The 20625-nt window shown below is 35.6% G+C and overlaps 1 protein-coding gene across 1 annotated transcript in view; it reads right to left on the reverse strand.

The window, feature by feature from the left end:
- DYNC2H1 (dynein cytoplasmic 2 heavy chain 1) overlaps positions 1-20625 on the reverse strand; it is a 357806-nt gene that overhangs the window by 104280 nt on the left and 232901 nt on the right. Inside the window, exons 81-82 of the mRNA XM_059930504.1 lie at positions 17259-17467; positions 14260-14364 (exon numbers count right to left, since the gene is read on the reverse strand). Coding sequence (XP_059786487.1) covers positions 14260-14364; positions 17259-17467 — 314 coding nt within the window. The remainder of the gene's footprint in view (positions 1-14259; positions 14365-17258; positions 17468-20625) is intronic.

Here is a 20625-nt window from a genome sequence, read left to right on the forward strand (position 1 = left end):
GGGCTTCTCAGAGCCCCTTCCCCTGCCCCAGCTGTAGTTCTGGGCCTGGCAAAGATTCCTGCCCCTTCCCACAGGTACGGTGGATTTCTTCTGTTTGCTAATATGTCTCAGAGATGATCTGTCTGCACTTGATGATAACCCTTCTAGCAGTGTAATCACTGCTACTTATTACTTGATGGTAGAGGAGAAGAGATGGCAGCATTCTTGTTGCCCTGATTAGGCTTCAGTCTTAGGTAGATACTGCACCCATGGGTCTCAAGGATGTGGCCTTCTCATTGCTTCTGCTCCTCCAAACTGTGTAATTCAGGCATAGATTCATTCCCCTAATAGAGGAGTAGAGAGGTTTTTTTTTTTCTATTCCCCTCTCCTAGCTGCATCAAGTTTTCTTCAGTACCCTAAGGGCAACAGTGGTTTTTATCCTTGTTGTTTTGTTTCTTTGTCTCTCCCCACAGATTAAGGCTTTTGCTCCATAAAGCAGATAGGGACAGAGTTTCATGCCTCTCCTCCTACCAAACTGACATGATTCCCTTCCCTCAGGCCACCACCACAAAGGAAGTTTTCTAGGTACTCTCACCAGTTGGGGGTCCATGGGGAAAAAGCTTTTAAGAGGGTGAGAACTCACCCTGTATCTGTGGTCTTCATTTTCTAGCGGCCTGCACTTGGCCTTGACCAATTCATTAAGCTTAATTCCTACCAGTGCCTGGCTGCATCTGCTCCAGGTGGACAAACGCTTGTGTCTTGTAACCACCTGCAGGCACCTGTCTCTCCGTAGATTTCAGTTAGTTGTTCCGCTAATTCATCTCTCTGATAGGTTTAAGAAAAGTCATGTACTTGGTTTGGCTTCTTCTGTTGTTGTAAGAGTAGAAACAATGCTCTTTTCATCTCTCTCTATCCCTGAGGTTAACTTATTATTGATCCTTCTTTCACTCCAAGTACGACCACAATCAAGAATAGATTTCTAGGGCTTCCCTGGTGGCGCAGTGGTTGAGAATCTGCCTGCTAATGCAGGGGACACGGGTTCGAGCCCTGGTCTGGGAAGATCCCACATGCCACGGAAAACTAGGCCCGTGAGCCACAACTACTGAGCCTGGGCGTCTGGAGCCTGTGCTTCGCAACAAGAGAGGCCACGATAGTGAGAGGCCCGCACACCGTGATGAAGAGTGGCCCCCACTTGCCGCCACTAGGGAAAGCCCTAGCACAGAAACAAAGACCCAACATAGCAACCAATCAATCAATCAATAAAAAAAAAAAAATAAATCTTAAAAAAGCAGAAACCTCCCATTAAAAAAAAAAAAAAAAGAATAGATTTCTAATATTCCCATTTATCTAATCCAATGAAAAGAGCACCTTTTTGGTCTCAGCATCTGAATATTAATCCAGGGAAGAAATCTGAGTGACTTTGCTGGTGTACCTTCACCAAGGAGATAAGAGTACTGTTTTCTGCTCAGTTTTGGTTCAAGTGGAGAAGGGATGTGAAAGAGATGAAGGAGAATGCCATTGTCATTAACAGTTCTCTCAGAACCAAACAAAAAACTGAGACCTACTATTTCTTGAGTGCTATTTTAATTATTTCATATATCTGGGCAGACAAAAATCAATATATGTCCCCTACAGAAGATATTGCCTCATCTTGGTAAACAAGGACACACACTAATGATAACAGTTTTGGACTTAATTGATTAAAGAACATGATTTTAAATATTAAATTTAATTATGTTTAGCTTTCATTTTCTCAAACAAAAAACCTTTGTTTAACAAAACAAGCTGTAGGAACTGGAACTTCTTTTTAACTATAAAAAGTAAAATTTCAAACATTCATTAAATCTGAAATTGTAAGAGAGGTATAATTTCTGCTTTAAAGATTTCTTTAGTGTAGCCTCATTTAGCTTAATATTAAAGTGCTCTCATATACTCAAACTGCCTTAATTGCACAAATTCTGTGCAAACATTTAAAAATATCATCTTTGTTTTTTTAAAATGTTTTATTTGTTTATTTTTGGCTGTGTTGGGTCTTCGTTGCTGTGTGCGGGCTTTCTCTGTTTGCGGTGAGCGGCGGCTACTCTTCGTTGTGGTGCGTGGGCTTCTCACTGCAGTGGCTTCTCTTGTTGCGGAGCACAGGTTTTAGGCACACAGGCTCAGTAGTTGTGGCACGTGGGCTTAGCTGCTCCGCGGCAGGTGGGATCTTCCCGGACAGAGGCTCGAACCCATGTCCCCTGCATTGGCAGGCGGATTCTTAACCACTGCACCACCAGGGAAGCCCCCTAAAAAAATCTTCTAATTCATTCAAAAATTTTCTTCAGCAATTAAAAGTGAAAAGTGCATACATTCATTGAGCTACAAATTCGCAGGATGTGTACTTAAATAACTAGAATATATGCTTCTATTTTATCCTTTATATTGCAGGGGGACTTTTTCATAATCTTTTCCCCCTACTAGACTGAATTCCTTCAGAACAGGGACTATTTTTATTCATCTCTACATTTCCAAAACCTATTTTATGACCAAGGTACATTGGAGGCAATTAATGTTGGATAGTTGAGCATATATAAAAGTAAAAAATATCAGAGGATCAATACAAACACTTCATGAAGAGGGTGAACTTTGGACAGGGTATTGAGCAAAATATTTAAACAAGCAAAAAGTGGTGGCACGGGCAGTTCCAACAGAAATGAAGTAAACAAAGGAACTTGGAAATGCATTCACCCAAAAAGCTAATAGAAATATTTTAAAGCATTTTGCTTACAAATCAACTGAAACAATATTTATGGTTGCTTTAAATGTAAAATACATCTTTGAAATTATAGCAATACACAGTGGAAAGTACTAGGGTACAATCAGCAAACAGGTGTTGTTCTCTACCCTGAAGAAACTCACAATGCTGTAACAGAATACAGGAAAAAAACATACTCCAGTCTCTTCCAACATTAATGTCTCCCTGAATCTTGTATTCACAATAAATTACCACATTTTTGCCTTTTCTTTTTAAGTTTTTTGGCTGAGACATAGGTTTTGGTCAGTGCTAAACTTCTAAATTAATCACCTCTATTCATTTGCACCACTTTTTCACCCACTGCCCCACCCCCTGCCTCCCCAAAACACCACAATTTTATTTCCACCCTCCAACCTTCTACAGGAAGAGGCTCTAGAAAGTCTTGAAAACCTGGTCAAGGCCCATGACATTCTCAACTCTGATCAACATTTAGCACTTAGAACTCCTTCTCCACTCCACTTAAAACCATTGCCATACACTCCCATCACCTTGGAACTCTCCTTTAAAATTCTTCTGATTGTCTTATTTTCTGACTGCAGTTTACTCTTGCTAAAATCTTTCCAGCTCTAAACATATGTTAAATGTAGGTATTTCCCAGGGTTCTACCTTCAGGCACTCCTTCCTGCTCTATCAATGTCCCCTAATAATCTCTCATTCCCATGGCTTCAACTCCAACAGATGTGTTGCTGTTTGTCAACCCCTTTTTAAATTAAATGTATACCTGAATTCTCTCCTGTGTTTATTTAGTCAAAATTCCTACTAGACATTTTCAACTAGATATTACATGGACACCTCAAATAAATATTATTATTATTACAAATAATAAATATTATTCATTTACCCATCGAATTAACACATCAAGTTGATATCTTCCCCTCTCCACCATCAAAAATAAAACCCAAAGCTTCTTCCTTTTGACATTCACATTTTGACTAAATGCAACAGCACCCATACAACATTTATAAGATGGTGGAAGAGTTGAAGGAAAAAGGGATAGTGTAATAGCTGATGTGGATGAAACACCTTATTGTGTATACATAGCAACAGATTAAAAAAAAAATTGGGAGCGACTGACAGCATCATGGCAGTGTGAGTCATTCCTTTTTTCTCTCCTTTTTGATTTACAACTAATTGGACATCCCTAACTGAAAAAAGCACCTATGCACATCATACCAGGACACCTGAGAGATCTACACATATGTGCACCTGAAAGTGGGTGGACGCAGCAGAATGAGGGTAGTGGCTGTGGAGCTGGAGGTGGCAGAGGCATGTCCAGCAGCGGGACAGCACAACCTTTCTGGCAGAGGAGGTGGAGAGTGAAGTCAGTGAGTGGGGGTGTGCCTAGCCACACATTCTGCAGGAGGAGGGACTCACTGCTCTCTCTGAGGAGAGAGTGCAGTGACTGGGGGCAGAGAAGGAAAAGGGAGGTAGGCAGACAAAGAGATCTGAAGGAAAGCCTTTCCTGCTGTCTGCCCCTGGATTCTGGCCCTAGGACTTCTGAGACCCTCCAAAGTGAAGATCCCCCTCCTGGGCCACGGGCACACCCAATGCTCCTAGTGCTAAGTACACACCTCCCCCAACTCTGTTGCCATGCTTTAAAAAAATTTTTGGCCAGGTTTTTGGTTTTTTTTACACGTTCCTGTTCCCCACCTTAGCAGCAGTGAGTCATCTCCAATAAGAAAAAACAAAAACTTGTGCTATAGCGCCACCTTCTGGAAAACAAAAAAAGGCTCCTAATTATCAACCTATTGAGCTGTTAGAACCAAAGTAAACAAAGTCTTGCCTAAATGAGAAAGATGCTCACTATTTCAAATGTGATGGCAGAGGCACTTTTCATCAAACACTTTGAAAAATCACAGTAACACACTATCACAGAAAGTGGCAATATTCCAGCAACCAAACCCAAAGACACGGAATATTGCAATCTAACTGATAAAGAATTAAAAATAGCTGTTATAAGGTAAAATAGATAGCTAGTGGGAAGCAGCTGCATAGCACAGGGAGATCAGCTCAGTGCTTTGTGACCACCTAGAGGGGTGGGATAGGGAGAGTGGAAGGGAGACGCAAGAGGGACGAGATATGGGGATATATGTATATGTATAACTGATTCACTTTGTTATAAAGCAGAAACTAACCATTGTAAAGCAATTATACTCCAATAAAGATGTTAAAAAAAAGTAGCTGTTATGAAGAAATTCAGCGAGCTACAGGAAAACCTAAAATGGCAATACAATGACTTTAGGAATAAAATTAATAAACAGAAGGAGTACTTTACCAAAGAGACTGAAATTTTAATAAAGAACCAAACAATATTATGCCAGCACAAAAACAGACACGTTTTTGTGTCTGTTTGTGTCACCAATGGAACAGAATAGAAAGCCCAGAATTAAATTCCACTATATACAGTCAACTAATATTTGACAAGGGAGGCAAGAATACCCAATGGGGAAAGAATAGCTCTTCAATAAATGGTGCCAGAAAAACTGGAGAAATACATGCAGAACAATGAAATTATGCCCCTATCTCATGTCACTCACAAAAATTAACTCAAAATGGATCAAAGACTTACACATAAAACCTGATACCATAAAACTCCTAGAAGAAAACACAGGGAAGAAGCAATGCCTTGGCAATGATTTTTTGAATATGACACCAAAAGGACAAACAACAAAAGCAAAAATCAACAAATGTGACTACATCAAACTCAAAAGTTTCTGCACAGCAAAACAAACAATTAACAAAATGAAAAGACAAATTACAGAAGGGGAGAAAATTTTTGCAAACCATATATCAGATAAGGGTTCTTTTTTTTGAAGTTTTGAATTTTATTTATTTTTTTATACAGCAGGTTCTTATTACTTATCCATTTTATACATGTTAATGTGTACATGTCAATCCCAATATCTCAATTCGTCACATCCCCCCACCCACCCCCCGCCACTTTCCCCCTTGGTGTCCATACGTTTGTTCTCTACATCTCTGTCTCAATTTTTGCTCTGCAAACCGGTTCATCTCAACCATTTTTCTAGGTTCTACATATATGCGTTAAAATAAGAAATTCGTTTTTCTCGTTCTGACTTACTTCACTCTGTATGACAGTCTCTAGATCCATCCATGTCTCTACAAATGACCCAATTTCATTCCTTTTTATGGTTGAATAATATTCCATTGTATATATGTACCACATCTTGTTAATCCATTCATTTGTCGATGGGCATTTAGGTTGCTTCCATGTCTTGGCTATTGTAAACAGTGCTGCAATGAACACTGGGGTGCATGTGTCTTTCTGAATTACGGTTTTGTCTGGGTATATGCCCAGTAGTGGGATTGCTGGGTCATATGGTAATTCTATTTTTAGTTTTTTAAGGAACCTCCATACTGTTCTCCAGAGTGGCTCTATCAATTTACATTCCCACCAACAGTGCAAGACGGTTCCCTTTTTTCCACACCCTCTCCAGCATTTGTTGTTTGTAGATTTTCGGATTATGCACATTCTAACTGGTGTGAGGTGATACCTCACTGTAGTTTTGATTTGCGTTTCTCTAATAATTAGTGATGTTGAGCAGCTTTGCATTTGCTTTTTGGCCATCTCTATGTCTTCTTTGGAGAAATGTCTATTTAGATCTTCTGCCCATGTTTGGATTGGGTTGTTTGTTTTTTTAATATTGAGCTGCATGAGCTGTTTATATATTTTGGAGATTAATCTTCTGTATGTTGATTCGTTTGCAAATATTTTCTCCCATTCTGAAGATTGTCTTTTCATATCGTTTGTAGTTTCCTTTGCTGTGCAAAAGCTTTTAAGTTTCATTAGGTCCCTTTGTTTATTTTTGGTTTTATTTCCATTACCCTAGGAGTTGGATCAAAAAAGATCTTGCTGTGATTTGTGTCAGAGTGTTCTTCCTATGTTTTCCTCTAAGAGTTTTATCATGTCCAGTCTTACATTTAGGTCTCTAAATCATTTTGAGTTTATTTTTGTGTATGGTGTTAGGGAGTGTTCTAATTTCATTCTTTTACATGTAGCTGTCCAGTTTTCCCAGCACCACTTATTGAAGAGGCTCTTTTCTCCACTGTATATCCTTTCCTCCTTTGTCATAGATTAGTTGACCATAGGTGCGTGGGTTTATCTCTGGGCTTTCTATCCTGTTCCACTGATTTATATTTCTGTTTTTGTGCCAGTACCATATTTTCTTGATTACTGTAGCTTTGTAGTATAGTCTGAAGTCACGAGTCTGATTCCCCCAGCTCCATTTTTTTCCCTCAAGACCACTTTGGCTATTCGGAGTCTTCTGTGTCTCCATACAAATTTTAAGATTTTTTGTTCTACTTCTGTAAAAAATGCCATTGGTAATTTGATAGAGATTGCATTGAATCTGTAGATTGCTTTGGGTAGTATAGTCATTTTCACAATATTGAATCTTACAATCCAAGAACATGGTATACCTCTCCATCTGTTTGTATCATCTTTGATTTCTTTCATCAGTGTCTTACAGTTTTCTGCATACAGGTCTTTTGTCTCCCTAGGTAGGTTTATTCCTAGGTATTTTATTCTTTTTGTTGCAGTGGTAAATGGGAGTGTTTCCTTAATTTCTCTTTCAGATTTTTCATCATTAGTGTATAGGAATGCAAGAGATTTCTGTGCATTAATTTTGTGTCCTGCTACTTTACCAAATTCATTGATTAGCTCCAGTAGTTTTCTGGTAGTATATTTAGGATTCTCTATGTATAGTATCATGTCATCCTCAAACAGTGACAGCTTTACTTCTTCTTTTCCAATTTGGATTTCTTTTATTTCTTTTTCTTCTCTGATTGCTGTGGCTAAAACTTCCAAAACAGTGTTGAATAATAGTGATGAGAGTGGGCAACCTTGTCTTGTTCCTGATCTTAGTGGAAATGGTTTGTTTTTCACCATTGAGAACGATGTTGGCTGTGGGTTTGTTGTATATGGCCTTTATTATGTTGAGGTAGGTTCCCTCTATGCCCACTTTCTGGAGAGTTGTTATCATAAATGGGTGAATTTTGCCACAAGATTTTTCTGCATCTATTGAGATGATCATATGGTTTTTATTCTTCAGTTTGTTAATAGGGTGTATGACACTGATTGACTTGTGTATACTGAAGAATCCTTGCATCCCTGGGATAAATCCCACTTGATCATGGTGTATGATCCTTTTAATGTGTTGTTGGATTCTGTTTGCTAGTATTTTATTGAGGATTTTTGCATCTATATTCATGAGTGATATTGGTCTGTAATTTTCTTTTTTTGTAGTATCTTTGTCCGGTTTTGGGATCAGGGTGATGGTGGCCTCATAGAATGAGTTTGGGAGTGTTCTTTCCTCTGCAATATTTTAGAAGAGTCTGAGAAGGATGGGTGTTAGCTCTTCTCTAAATATTTGGTAGAATTCACCTGTGAAGCCACCTGGTCCTGTACTTTTGTTTGTTGGAAGATTTTCAATCACGGTTTCAATTTCATTACTTGTGATTGGTCTGTTCATATTTTCTATTTCTTCCTGGTTCAGTCTTGGAAGGTTATACCTTTCTAAGAATTTGTCCATTTCCTCCATGTTGTCCATTTCTTGGGCATAGAGTTGCTTGTAGTAGTCTCTTAGGATGCTTTGTATTTCTGCGGTGTCTCTTGTAACTTCTCGTTTTTCATTTCTAATTTTATTGATTTGGGTTCTCTCCCTCTTTTTCTTGATGAGTCTGGCTAAAGGTATGTCAATTTTATTTATCTTCTCAAAGAACCAGCTTTTAGTTTTATTGATCTTTTTGCTATTGTTTTCTTTGTTTCTATTTCATTTATTTCTGCTCTGATCTCTATGATTTCCTTCCTTCTACTAACTTTGGGTTTTGTTTGTTCTTCTTTCTCTAGTTCCTTTAGGTGTAATGTTAGATTGTTTATTTGAGATGTTTGTGGTTTCTTGAGGTAGGATTGTATTGCTATAATCTTCCCTCTTAGAACTGCTTATGCTGCATCCCATAGGTTTTGGATCATTGTGTTTTCATTGTCATTTGTCTCTAGGTATTTTTTCATTTCCTCTTTGATTTCTTCAGTGATCTCTTAGCTATTTAGTAACGTATAGTTTAGCTTCCATGTTTTTGTGTTTTTTACATTTTTTTCCTTGTGATTTCTAATCTCATCGCATTGTGGTCAGAAAAGATGCTTGTCATGATTTCAATTTTCTTAAATTTACTGAGGATTGATTTGTGACCCAAGATGTGATCTATCCTGGAGAATGTTCCGTGCACACTTGAGAAGAAAGTGTAATCTGCTGTTTTTGGATGGAATGTCCTATAAATATTAATTGAATCTATCTGGTCTATTGTGTCATTTAAAGCTTCTGTTTCCTTATTTATTTTCATTTTGGATGATCTGTCCATTGGTGTAAGTGAGGTGTTAAAGTCCCCCACTATTATTGTGTTACTGTCGAGTTCCTCTTTTATAGCTGTTAGCAGTTGCCTTGTGTATTGAGGTGCTCCTATGTTGGGTGCATATATATTTATAATTGTTATATCTTCTTCTTGGATTGATCCCTTGATCATTATGCAGTGTCCTTCCTTGTCTCTTGTAACATTCTTTATTTTAAAGTCTATTTTATCTGATACGAGTATTGCTACTCCAGCTTTCTTTTGATTTCCATTTGCATGGAATATCTTTTTCCATCCCCTCACTTTCAGTCTGTATGTGTCCCTAGGTCTGAAGTGGGTCTCTTGTAGACAGCATATATATGAGTCTTGTTTTTTTATCCATTCAGCAAGCCTGTGTCTTTTGGTTGGAGCATTTAATCCATTCACGTTTAAGGTAATTATCGATATGTATGTTCCTATGACCATTTTCTTAATTGTTTTGGGTTTGTTTTTGTACGTCCTTTTCTTCTCTTGTGTTTCCCACTTAGAGAAGTTCCTTTAGCATTTGTTGTAAAGCTGGTTTGGTGGTGCTGAATTCTCTTAGCTTTTGCTTGTCTGTAAAGCTTTTGATTTCTCCATCAAATCTGAATGAGATCCTTTCTAGGTAGTGTAATGTTCGTTGTAGGTTCTTCCCTTTCATCACTTTAAATATGCCATGCCACTCCCTTCTGGCTTGTAGAGTTTCTGTTGAGAAATCAGCTGTTAACCTTATGGGAGTTCCCTTGTATGTTATTTGTCTTTTTCCCCTTGCTGCTTTCTATAATTTTTCTTTGTCTTTAACTTTTGCCAGTTTGATTACTATGTGTCTCGGCATGGTTCTCCTTGGGTTTATCCTGTATGGGACTCTCTTCACTTCCAGTACTTGGGTGGCTATTTCCTTTCCCATGTTAGGTAAGTTTTTAACTATAATCTCTTCAAATATTTTCTCGGGTCCTTTCTCTCTCTCTTGTCCTTCCAGGGCCCCTATAATGCAAATGTTGTTGCGTTTAATGTTGTCCCAGAGGTCTCTTAGGCTGTCTTCATTTCTTTTCATTCTCTTTTCTTTGTTCTGCAGCAGTGAACTCCACCATTCTGTCTTCCAGGTCACTTATCCGTTCTTCTGCCTCAGTTGTTCTGCTATTGATTCCTTCTAGTGTATTTTTCATTTCAGTTATTGTATTGTTCATATCTGTTTGTTTTTTCTTTAATTCTTCTAGGTCTTTGTTAAACATTTCTTGCATCTCCTCAATCTTTGCCTTCATTCTTTTTCCGAGGTCCTGGATCATCTTCACTATCATTATTCTGAATTCTTTTTCTGGAAGGTTGCCTATCTCCACTTCATTTAGTTGTCTTTCTAGGGTTTTATCTTGTTCCTTCATCTGGTACATAGCCCTCTGCCTTTTCTTCTTGTCTATATTTCTGTGAATGTGGTTTTTGTTCCACAGGCTGCAGGATTGTAGTTCTTCTTGCTTCTGTCTGCCTTCTGGTGGATGAGGCTCTCTAACCAGATAAGGGGTTAACATCCAAAATATATAAAGAGTCAGTCAACTTAATCACAAAAAAAATCCAATTAAAAAATGGGCAGAAGAACAAAAAAGACATTTCTCTGAAGAGTACATCAAAATGGCCAATAGATATGTGAAAAGATGCTCAACATCAGTAATCATCAGAGAAATGCAAATGCAAACCACAATGAGGTATCACCTCATACCTGTCATAATGGCTATCATCAAAAGACAAAAAATAACAAGTGTTGGCAAGGATGTTGAGAAAGGGGAACCTTCATGCACTGTTGGTGGGAGTGTAAATTGGTGCAGCCACTATGGAAAACAGTATGGGATTTCCTCAAAAAATTAAAAATAGATCTATAATATGACCTAGAAATTCTACTTCTAGGTATATACCCAAAGGAAATGAAAACAGGATTTCAACAAGATATAAGCACTCCCATGATGATCGCTGCATTATTCCCAATAGCCAAGATATGAAAACAACCCAAGTGACCATTAATGAAGAATGGATAAAAAAGATATAGGTTATATACACTATGGAATATTATTTAGCCATGAGAAAGGAGAATATCCTTCCATTTATGACAACATAGATGGACCTTAAGCACATTATGCTATGTGAGATAAGTCAAAGAAAGTCAAGTATTGAATCTAAAAAGTTAAACATGTAAAAAACAGAGAGTAAAGTGATGGTTACCAGGGGATGGGGGTGGCAGAGATAAGAATGATTGTGTTTAAGGGTACAAACTTAAAACAAGCAGTAATAAGCCATAAAGATCTAATGCACAGTATAATGAATATAAGCAATAATACTGTACTATAAATACATAATGTGATAAATATCACATCAGCAAACAAACAAACAAACAAAAAGCTGACTCACAGCACCGAACATAAGTATCATTAACACTATAGTAAACACCAATTGTGGTATCTGCCTAGTATGGATGCACTCAATTAATTTTAAAATGCCAAATCACCAAATACCTGCTTCAACATCAGTTACACATTCCTGAACTTGTATATGATCAATAATATTTTTTTTGAAATCTACTCAGTGTCATTCAGACTGCTTCATATCTGAACATTCACTTTCAAAGAAGGCTAAGCATTCTAAGTGTGGCTCCAAATGTGACTTGGAGTGAAAAGCTCTAAATATAGAAATTTTATCAGTTTATATATAAATGTTTATAATTATGAAAAAGAAATGTTGCAGTAATTGATGCACACTGAAAGCTGCTTAAGTATAAAAACTAAAATAAAGAACTGTTAAACAGTTAAGTAAATTAACAGTAACACAGACTGACAGTTAAAATATAAATATTAAGAGAGTATGTATCACCAAAAAACTTTAAGGAAGAACATGTTATCCTCCTTTCATCTAATAAATATTTATAAAAATTTAAATACTAAGGTAAGAAAAAATAGCAGAGATTAGATCACAGTAAAATAACTTTTAGAGAATTCTTTGGTATACTAACTAGAAAAACTAAAAAGTAAAAATGAAGCCTGGGTTGTCTCAGGACTATCTGGGAAAATGAGATTGGAGTCTGTCTTCCTACAGTACTACTTTCCTAGAAACTACAGAGGTAAGATAAATGTAAAATGTTTGTCTGCCTAGTTTGCTACGAAACCCCTGATCCCTGGGATTCCACTTAGACTGATGAGCTTCATGTTAGCATAGCATGCAAGCCCTGTACCTATGTGACTAAAATGTAATAGAAGATTTGTGGGAAACTAAGGCTATGACTTAGTGCCATGACGGTCCTCTCAGTCTGGGCTCTTATCAATGGCAGCCATACATGGCCCAGGAGCAAAAGAAGGTAAACATATAGGTGGTTGGTGGGCCTCTCCATAAGATGAAGATGCTCAGTATTCTGTATTTCTTATCTTATGTCCTTCCCAGAAGTCTCTAAGGCCTATCCTATCTATCCTAGGTTACTATTTTCCCTTCATTAGACATTTGATCCAAGCTGGGCTAAAGGAGATTCTCTCAGAAGCTGAATGATACTGACATTAGAAGTTGTGAAAGCCATGTTAATAACAGGACTTTCAAGACAGACTCTTGAATTTCTTTTGATAAGATTCCCACAGTAAATACTCTTCTTGAATTCTGTGAAATAACCTTTTATTCTTTTAATGACCTTTTAATTGTTTTAACCTTTTTTGCTTAAGCATTGTTGTAAAATTATACACAAACACATATACAACACAAGTACACACAAAGGTACATATGCAATTCTTATATGTTATTGATGGGGTTATTGAAAAATAACTATCTCAGGTCAACAAAAAGCATGGAGGGACAAGAATAGAGTGTAATCATATACGTTATGAAGCTAAGGGACACGTAGGAATTTCATTCCTACATGGGAGTATCTGACTTAACACTTTGCATGAGAAAGGGAAAAGGAATTAGAGAGCATCTTCAGCTAGCATAGACGAAGAGGTTGTTAAGATCTTATTTGTTCCAGAAAACATTTATACTTATTTACACATTATGCAAATGAGCATATATTTATATACTCAAACATCTTTTTTACAAAGATGTGAGAATGAACATTAAAATTCCACAATGAACAATTTAGTGAATAATAGGAGAGAAAAAATTTAGTGAATAATGAGAAAACCAATTTTATAAATGTTGGCTAAAATAGCGAAAAGTATAAAACAGTACAGCTAAATAAGGTAATGTAATCTAGATAGGATGCCTGTAAATTACCAAAAGTAAACTTTTAAGAGCTATAAGAATCTTCCATACACTGACCCACAACGAACCTTATTTAACAGTTCACAATTTGGTGCACGTACTTAGCAGTATATTTATGCCTGAGGAGCAGTTGTAGCACATGGTGCAGAGGCCATGTCTTTACTCAGACACACAATTTAAATACTGGTTCTGCCTTTTACTGGCTCTGTGATCTTGGGTAAATAACTTAACTCTCTCCATTTCAGTTTCCTCAGGTACTGAGAGGAAAAGTATAGATCTTACCTCATAGAGTTTATAAAGACTAAAGTTTCTGAGTATAAGGTATTTAAAACACTTTCAGGCACACAGTTAAAGGTCAATAAATGTTAGCTCTTAATTATTTGGTCTCAATAGAAGCTAGAATATACAGTGTTCATGGCTAATGTTTTTCTATGTCTCAGTAATTAAAAAATCCATATTTCCCTCAATGTTCTACAACATTCAGTCATGAGTAATATCATATGAAATATTAAATATTTATCTTTTATGCAAATTATATCTCTATATCTGATATTTGTTATGAAAATATCAAATTTAGTGACATATTCAATTGCATAAATTAAATAAGTACCCTTAATAAGATAAATCACAGGAGTAAAACCAATATATTTTGGATAAAATTGATAGTGTTCAGTGTTATTTTACTAATTTTAACAAATGTATTAAGATAGAACTATTTGGCTCATTTAAAATTTATTTAAGGTAAGACTGGAATCTATTGTATTAAATAAAATTAAAGAATTAAATAAAAGAATGTGGATCTGTAGTATTAAATAAAATGCAATGTTTCTTTTAGGCTCAGTAGCAACATTTTTTTCTAAAACATATATCTTTTTTTACGTTACCTGAGAACTGATCATACGCTGAGATGAACGAGCAATATTGGCAGGTAGACCAAAGAAACTAGGTTTGTCATCCTCTGGAAGTTTTTCAATGACGGCACGATAGTCCTAAACACAAAGAATTAAAAAAAAGTTTTTCAATAAAGATTAAACTTACAACCACCGAAATCAGAAAGAACCAGAATATCGTGAAGTATTAAATGATTAATTATTCATGTGACATTGTCTAGGTAAATCTCACTTTCAGTCTGTATAGCATTAACTCAGTTATCTAATGGAAATATTCTTTGTCATTACTTCTTCATACTTAAATTATTTGATACTACACTTCCTTATCCTATACTTCTCACATTCAGAGGGGAATTGATTAAAACAAACATATTTGAGTAACTATGCCTACTATGTGTAGTTATTTTTCCTGTAACCTACCAAAGACTAATCTGCAGAGTGTAGCTCTGTTTATAATGAGATAAATATTCCAACAATCTTTTCTCTTAAACTTATAGAACTCCCAGAAACCTATACTCACACAGTCTGATATACAAGAACTGCTTTGTAAATTGCTTCATTATAAAGCAATTCCACAGTTAGTCTTCGCTGGTGAGGTGTGATGAAATGTATCGAAAATCCTATCATTTCATCCCAAGAATTACTGTAAGCACTGCGAAGGCTTGATTTACCAAGCACTCATCTGAACAGTTTTCACTTCAGATTCTAGATGGGAAACTAAGTGTAGATCAAGAGGATTTATTCAGTTTGGCTGAAAGATGGGAATTGTTTTGTTTGTTTTCATGAGGAGATGAGTTATTTTAAGGCAGGTATTGTAAATATATGCATCTAAACTATTCTTGATGAAATAGGAGAAACTGTTTTTGGTGAAGGAGACTCATGTTCTGCCCCCACCCCCATCATCCTTTCTCATCCTTCGCAGCTGCCTCTGCAGTATTTCCAAGACACAGGTCCTGGGCTTCCTGGAGTTTACTCCAGGAAGTATGTCAAAATTTGGAAAGACATATTGTTCTTTGAAATTTTTCCTCTCCTATATCTCAGTAAACTTCCTTAAGGTTTTCAATCACAATGTAGATATGCATAAATATATATGTATGTATATGTGAGTGTATGCTTGTATATATCCATGCATATGTGTGTGTGTGTTTCTCATCTCCTGGGAAACTTCAGGCTTCCTCCTTCTATCTAACTCAATTAAACAGAAAGCTAAACATTGACTCTTGTAAATCATCTTATAATTTTTTTAATTTTTCTATTTTTTATTTTTCTTTTTTTTTAGATGGAAAAAAATCTCCCATCTAAAAAAAATCTCCCATTCCAGATTTTCATGTGCCTCACGGCATGCGGGATCTTAGTATCCCGACCAGGATCAAACCCATGCCCCCCGCAGTGGAAGCATAGAGTTCCAACCACTGGACCACCAGGGAATTCCTATAATCATCTTATAATTCTAAAGCTATTATTCTTCGTATGTATACACTTTATTCATTTTTAAATGTCTGAGAAATTTTCGCATCTAGTCTGGCTAGAGTCTTCTCTCTACCTAGGACTATACACTGACATGTTTCCTAAATAGTAGACTACTACATATCCAAACTGATTTATCCTCATTTGGACACAAAAGAATATATACCAAATGATACCCTTTACATGAAGTACAAACACAGGCAAAACTAACACAGGCTGTTAGAAGTTAAGCTAATGTATCCTTTGTTGGGGAGGTAGTAACTAGAAGGGAACTTGAGGAGGACTTCTGGGGAGCTGAAAATGTTCTGTTTCTTGATTGCAGTGCTGGTGGCACTCATATGTTCAATGTATAAAAATGCACTGCATTGTACATTTATGATGTACACTTTTCTGTATATATTTTATTTTTCAATTTAAGCTTCAAACAATAGAGATGAAAGACTTCTCATGGTACACTATCTGAAATAAATATATAATAAATAACTATGTGATATTTCTGTTTTCTCATTCACTCTAAGGTTCTCCCAATAAAAAGTAAACTCCACAGTGCATCAAGAGATCCACAAAGTCTGGAAAAGCGTTATCACAGAGCAAATGTTCAATGTGTATTATTGAATGAATGAGTAAGTGAATGAAAGATACTGAAAAACAAAATCGATGGAATACTTAATAACAAAATAGATAAGATATTCAATAGAGTAATATGTTTAATACTGGTTTTTAAGCTTTGTTTTCTGACTTATATCACTAAAACAAAGGAATTTTCTGGAAAAATATTTGAATAAGAGAAAAAGGCACAATACTGATAGAACTATATAATTGAATACATATATTTTGTAATTCATGAAGAAATGTATAATTTTAATACTCTGTGTAATGAAAACGTTATTTGGGCATTCACACAAATACAAATTTGTGGCAAAATAAACTAGAATTGAAATCTTTGGGCTACATTTTGTACTATTTTCTGGAAAAGATTATTGCATTCTAGGAGGCTTTTATATGATGACTCAAAGCAAAAAACTACAGCTGGATAAAATAAATACACATAAACAAAAATGTTGCTATGAAAGCTAGATAAAGTGAATCTCTCTTGTATATTTAGAACTTCTTTAAATTTATAAGCCAGAGTATGAAGATAGATATTTGTTAAATAATATTTGCTTTCTTTCAAATTTAATGTATCAGAGTACTCTCATAACTATGAAGAAGTAGCATATTCTCCCATTCCAGATCTTCACGGCAGCCCTACAATGTAAAAATTTTCCTTGGCCATCCCCTTCATGATTTACCTATTTACTATATCCTATTATCATCAATCAGTGATCATTAAGTATCCAAAAGTAATAGGATACTTAACTAGAGTTTAGAGAATCAGGCTGCATACTGGCATAATAAAAAAAAAATCCGTATTTGTGAATGATAATTGTTTATACATTTGAAAAGAAACAATATATATTTAACAATATAAGAAATTATTCAAGTTTCTATCTGGTAGTAAATTGAAAATAATTAATTTTACCTACCAAAATGCTGCAGGATTTTGGTAGATATATGGAGTATGGAAAAATGCTTTTCTTGTTCCTTTGGTTTAATACATCAATTATTGAAGAATTAAAAAACTGTTTCAGGTATGACTGAAGAACTCTAAGGTCAAAATAGTTATCTATACGTCCTCCATAAATAGCATTTTCAAGCAAACCATGTACAAATTCCCATTGTACATCTTTGGTACCTATAATTAAAAAAAAATTTTATTCGTTTCATTTCTAAGATATTAGAAATTTTCTAAAACAAATTCTAAAATATTAAACAAATTCCTGGCTCCAGTTATATTTATAGGATATAACAATACATATTTAATTCATTTAAATCATTCCTTAAAATGCTTAATGTAATGCTCATTAATGTTAATAATATTAATACTATAATCACAGAGGACCTGTTCCAGGAAGGGAGCTACCACCATAGATAACTATAATATGAACTAGGTATGGTGGACAGGAAGGAACCTGGCAAAGTCTGTTTGTTAAAATTCCTCCCTGTGTCCCATTGTCTCTGCATAGCCCAGCAATTTGTTTACCAAACATCTGCTTTTTTGCATCTCCATGTTAACTGCCTTCCTCCCTTCTGAAGTCTAAAACCACTACCCCAAACACCCTCTTTTGTCTTTAGTTGAAGATAGTATTTAAGGTGAGGGTTTCAGCCATTTTGGCAAGTTACTTAGTCTTCCTGGGTCTCTCCTATATATACATGTTATTAATTTTTGTTTGATCTTCTGTTAATCTGTTTCATGTCAGTGTAAATTCTTAGACCAGCCAGAAGAACCCAGAAGGGTAGAAGAAAATTTCTTCCTCCCCAACAGCAGTAAATGCAGGAAACACAATTTTAATCTACCTAGTTAACATCACTGCTAGCATTACTAGTTTAGACTATTTCAGTACTATAAAATTCAATGAACCATTCCCCTTTTTTACATTTAATTCTCCATATGTGGAGGTCCCTTAATAGCAGGAAATCTTGTAATCATAAGATTACATTTAGACATCTACCATGAGATTCAGTATCATTTTGAAGCATCTTCCTCTTACAACAATTCACTGGTGTGATGTATGTAAAAAACATATGATGCTATTAATTAATTCCATCGTAAGCTTGAAACACAATGATAAACAAATCATTCAAACTCTCTGTGCTTTGGTTTCCTCATCTTAAAAGAGCATTAATAATATTTGCCTCAAAGTGATATTATAAAAATCAAATAAATGTTCAAAAGCCTTTTGGAAAATTACCAAGTTTCTAAGCAAGCTAAAGTACTAGTATATATCCTCCAAAAAAATTATGTTTCAAAATAAACATTAAAAAAACAACTCATGGAAATCAGAAAACTGATCGGCCTTAGCACAAAATGGGAAAATGTTGGGTCATATGTTAAAAGGAGTGGGGGAGATGCTTCCAGAATGTTGGTAATACACTATTTATTGACTTTGGGCTAGTTACAAAGGTTCAATTTATGAAAATCTATTGAATTATACCTTTATGTATACTTTTCTGATGTAAAATTCAAAGATTTTTTAAATAAACAAAAAATTCATTTGGAATACTATTAGGCATTAACTAACTATGGGGAACAAATAAATTAATATCCTATCTACTTCTACATATATACCCAACAGAAATATATTCAAGTAGTCACCCAAAGATATAGCGCAATCATCCCAAACTACTCACGTGTCCATCAAGAAAAAACTTGAAAACTACCCACCAAGAGAAGAAATACAATCACAGAATGGCAAACTATATAGCACTGTGAATAAATGGACAACAATGACATGTAACCATATGGATGAATCTCTCAAATATAATGTTAACTGAAAGAATGCAAAGACTAAAGAATACATGATGTATGATTCCAGTTTTATAAAAACAGGCAAAGCTAATCTATATAGTTAGGTGCCTGGTCTTTACCACAGGAGTGGTGGTGGGGGAACTTGGAGAATGGTAGTAACTGGAAGGCAGCACTAGAGCAAAATCTGAGGTATTGGTAATGTTCTGTTTCTTGATTAAGGTGCTGGCTACATGAGAGTGTTCAGTTTGTGGAAATTTCACTGGGCTGTAATCTTATGATATAAGTACTTTTTGTACACATATCATACTTCATTTAAAAGTTTTTAAAATCTCATAAACATGTAAATTAAAATGGGACTCGAACATATTTCAACATAATAAAGGCCATAGATGACAAGCCCACAGCCAGCATCATTCTCAATGGTGAAAAGCTGAAAGCATTTCCTCTAAGATCAGGAACAAGACAAGGATGCCCACTCATGCCACTTTTATCCAAAATAGTTTTGGAAGTCCTAGACACAGAAATCAGAGAAGAAAAGGAAATAAAAGGAATTCAAATTGGAAAGGAAGAAGTAAAAGTGTCACTGTTTGCAGATTACATCCTATACATAGAAAATCCAAAGCTCATCAATGAATTTGGTAAAGTTGCAGGATACAAAATTAATATACAGAAATCTGTTGCATTTCTATACACTAACAACGAATGTGAGAAAGAGAAATTAAGAAAATAATCCCATGGACCATCACATCAAAAAGAATAAAATACCTAGGAATAGATCTACCCAAGGAGGTAAAAGACCTGTACTCTGAAGATGTTGATGAAAGAAACTGAAGACAACACAAACAGATGGAAAGCTATATGGTGTTCTTGTTTTATAAGACTCAATATTGTTAAAATGACAATACTACTTACCCAAGGCAATCTACAGATTCAATGCAATCCCTATCAAATTACCAATGGCATTTTTCACAGAACTGGAACAAAAATTTTTACAATTTGTATGGAAACACAAAAGACCCCGAATAGCCAAATCTATCTTGAGAAAGAAGAATGAAACTGGAGGAATCAGCTGACTTCAAACTATACTACAAAGCTACAGGAATCAAAACAGTATGGTACTAGCACAAAAACAGACACATAGATCAACAGAACAGGATAGAAAGCCCAGAAATAAACCCATGCACTTAGGGTCAATTCATCTACAACAAAGGAGGCAAGAATATACAATGGAGAAAAGACAGTCTCTTCAATAAGTGGTGCTACATATAAAAAGCTGGACAGCTACATGTAAAAGAATGAAATTAGAACATTCTCTAACACCATATACAAAAATAAACTCAAAATGGATTAAAGACCTAAATGTAAGACTGGATACTATTTTTTTTGATGTGGGCCATTTTTAAAGTCTTTACTGAATTTGTTACAATATTGCTTCTGTTCTATGTCTTGGTTTCTTGGCTGCAAGGCACACGGGATCCAAGTTCCCCAACCAGGGATCAAACCCGCATTGGAAGGTGAAGTCCCAACCACTGGACCACCAGGGA

This window comes from Balaenoptera ricei, chromosome 8 (genome assembly GCF_028023285.1).
Source record: "Balaenoptera ricei isolate mBalRic1 chromosome 8, mBalRic1.hap2, whole genome shotgun sequence".
Classification (NCBI taxonomy): Eukaryota; Metazoa; Chordata; class Mammalia; order Artiodactyla; family Balaenopteridae; genus Balaenoptera; species Balaenoptera ricei.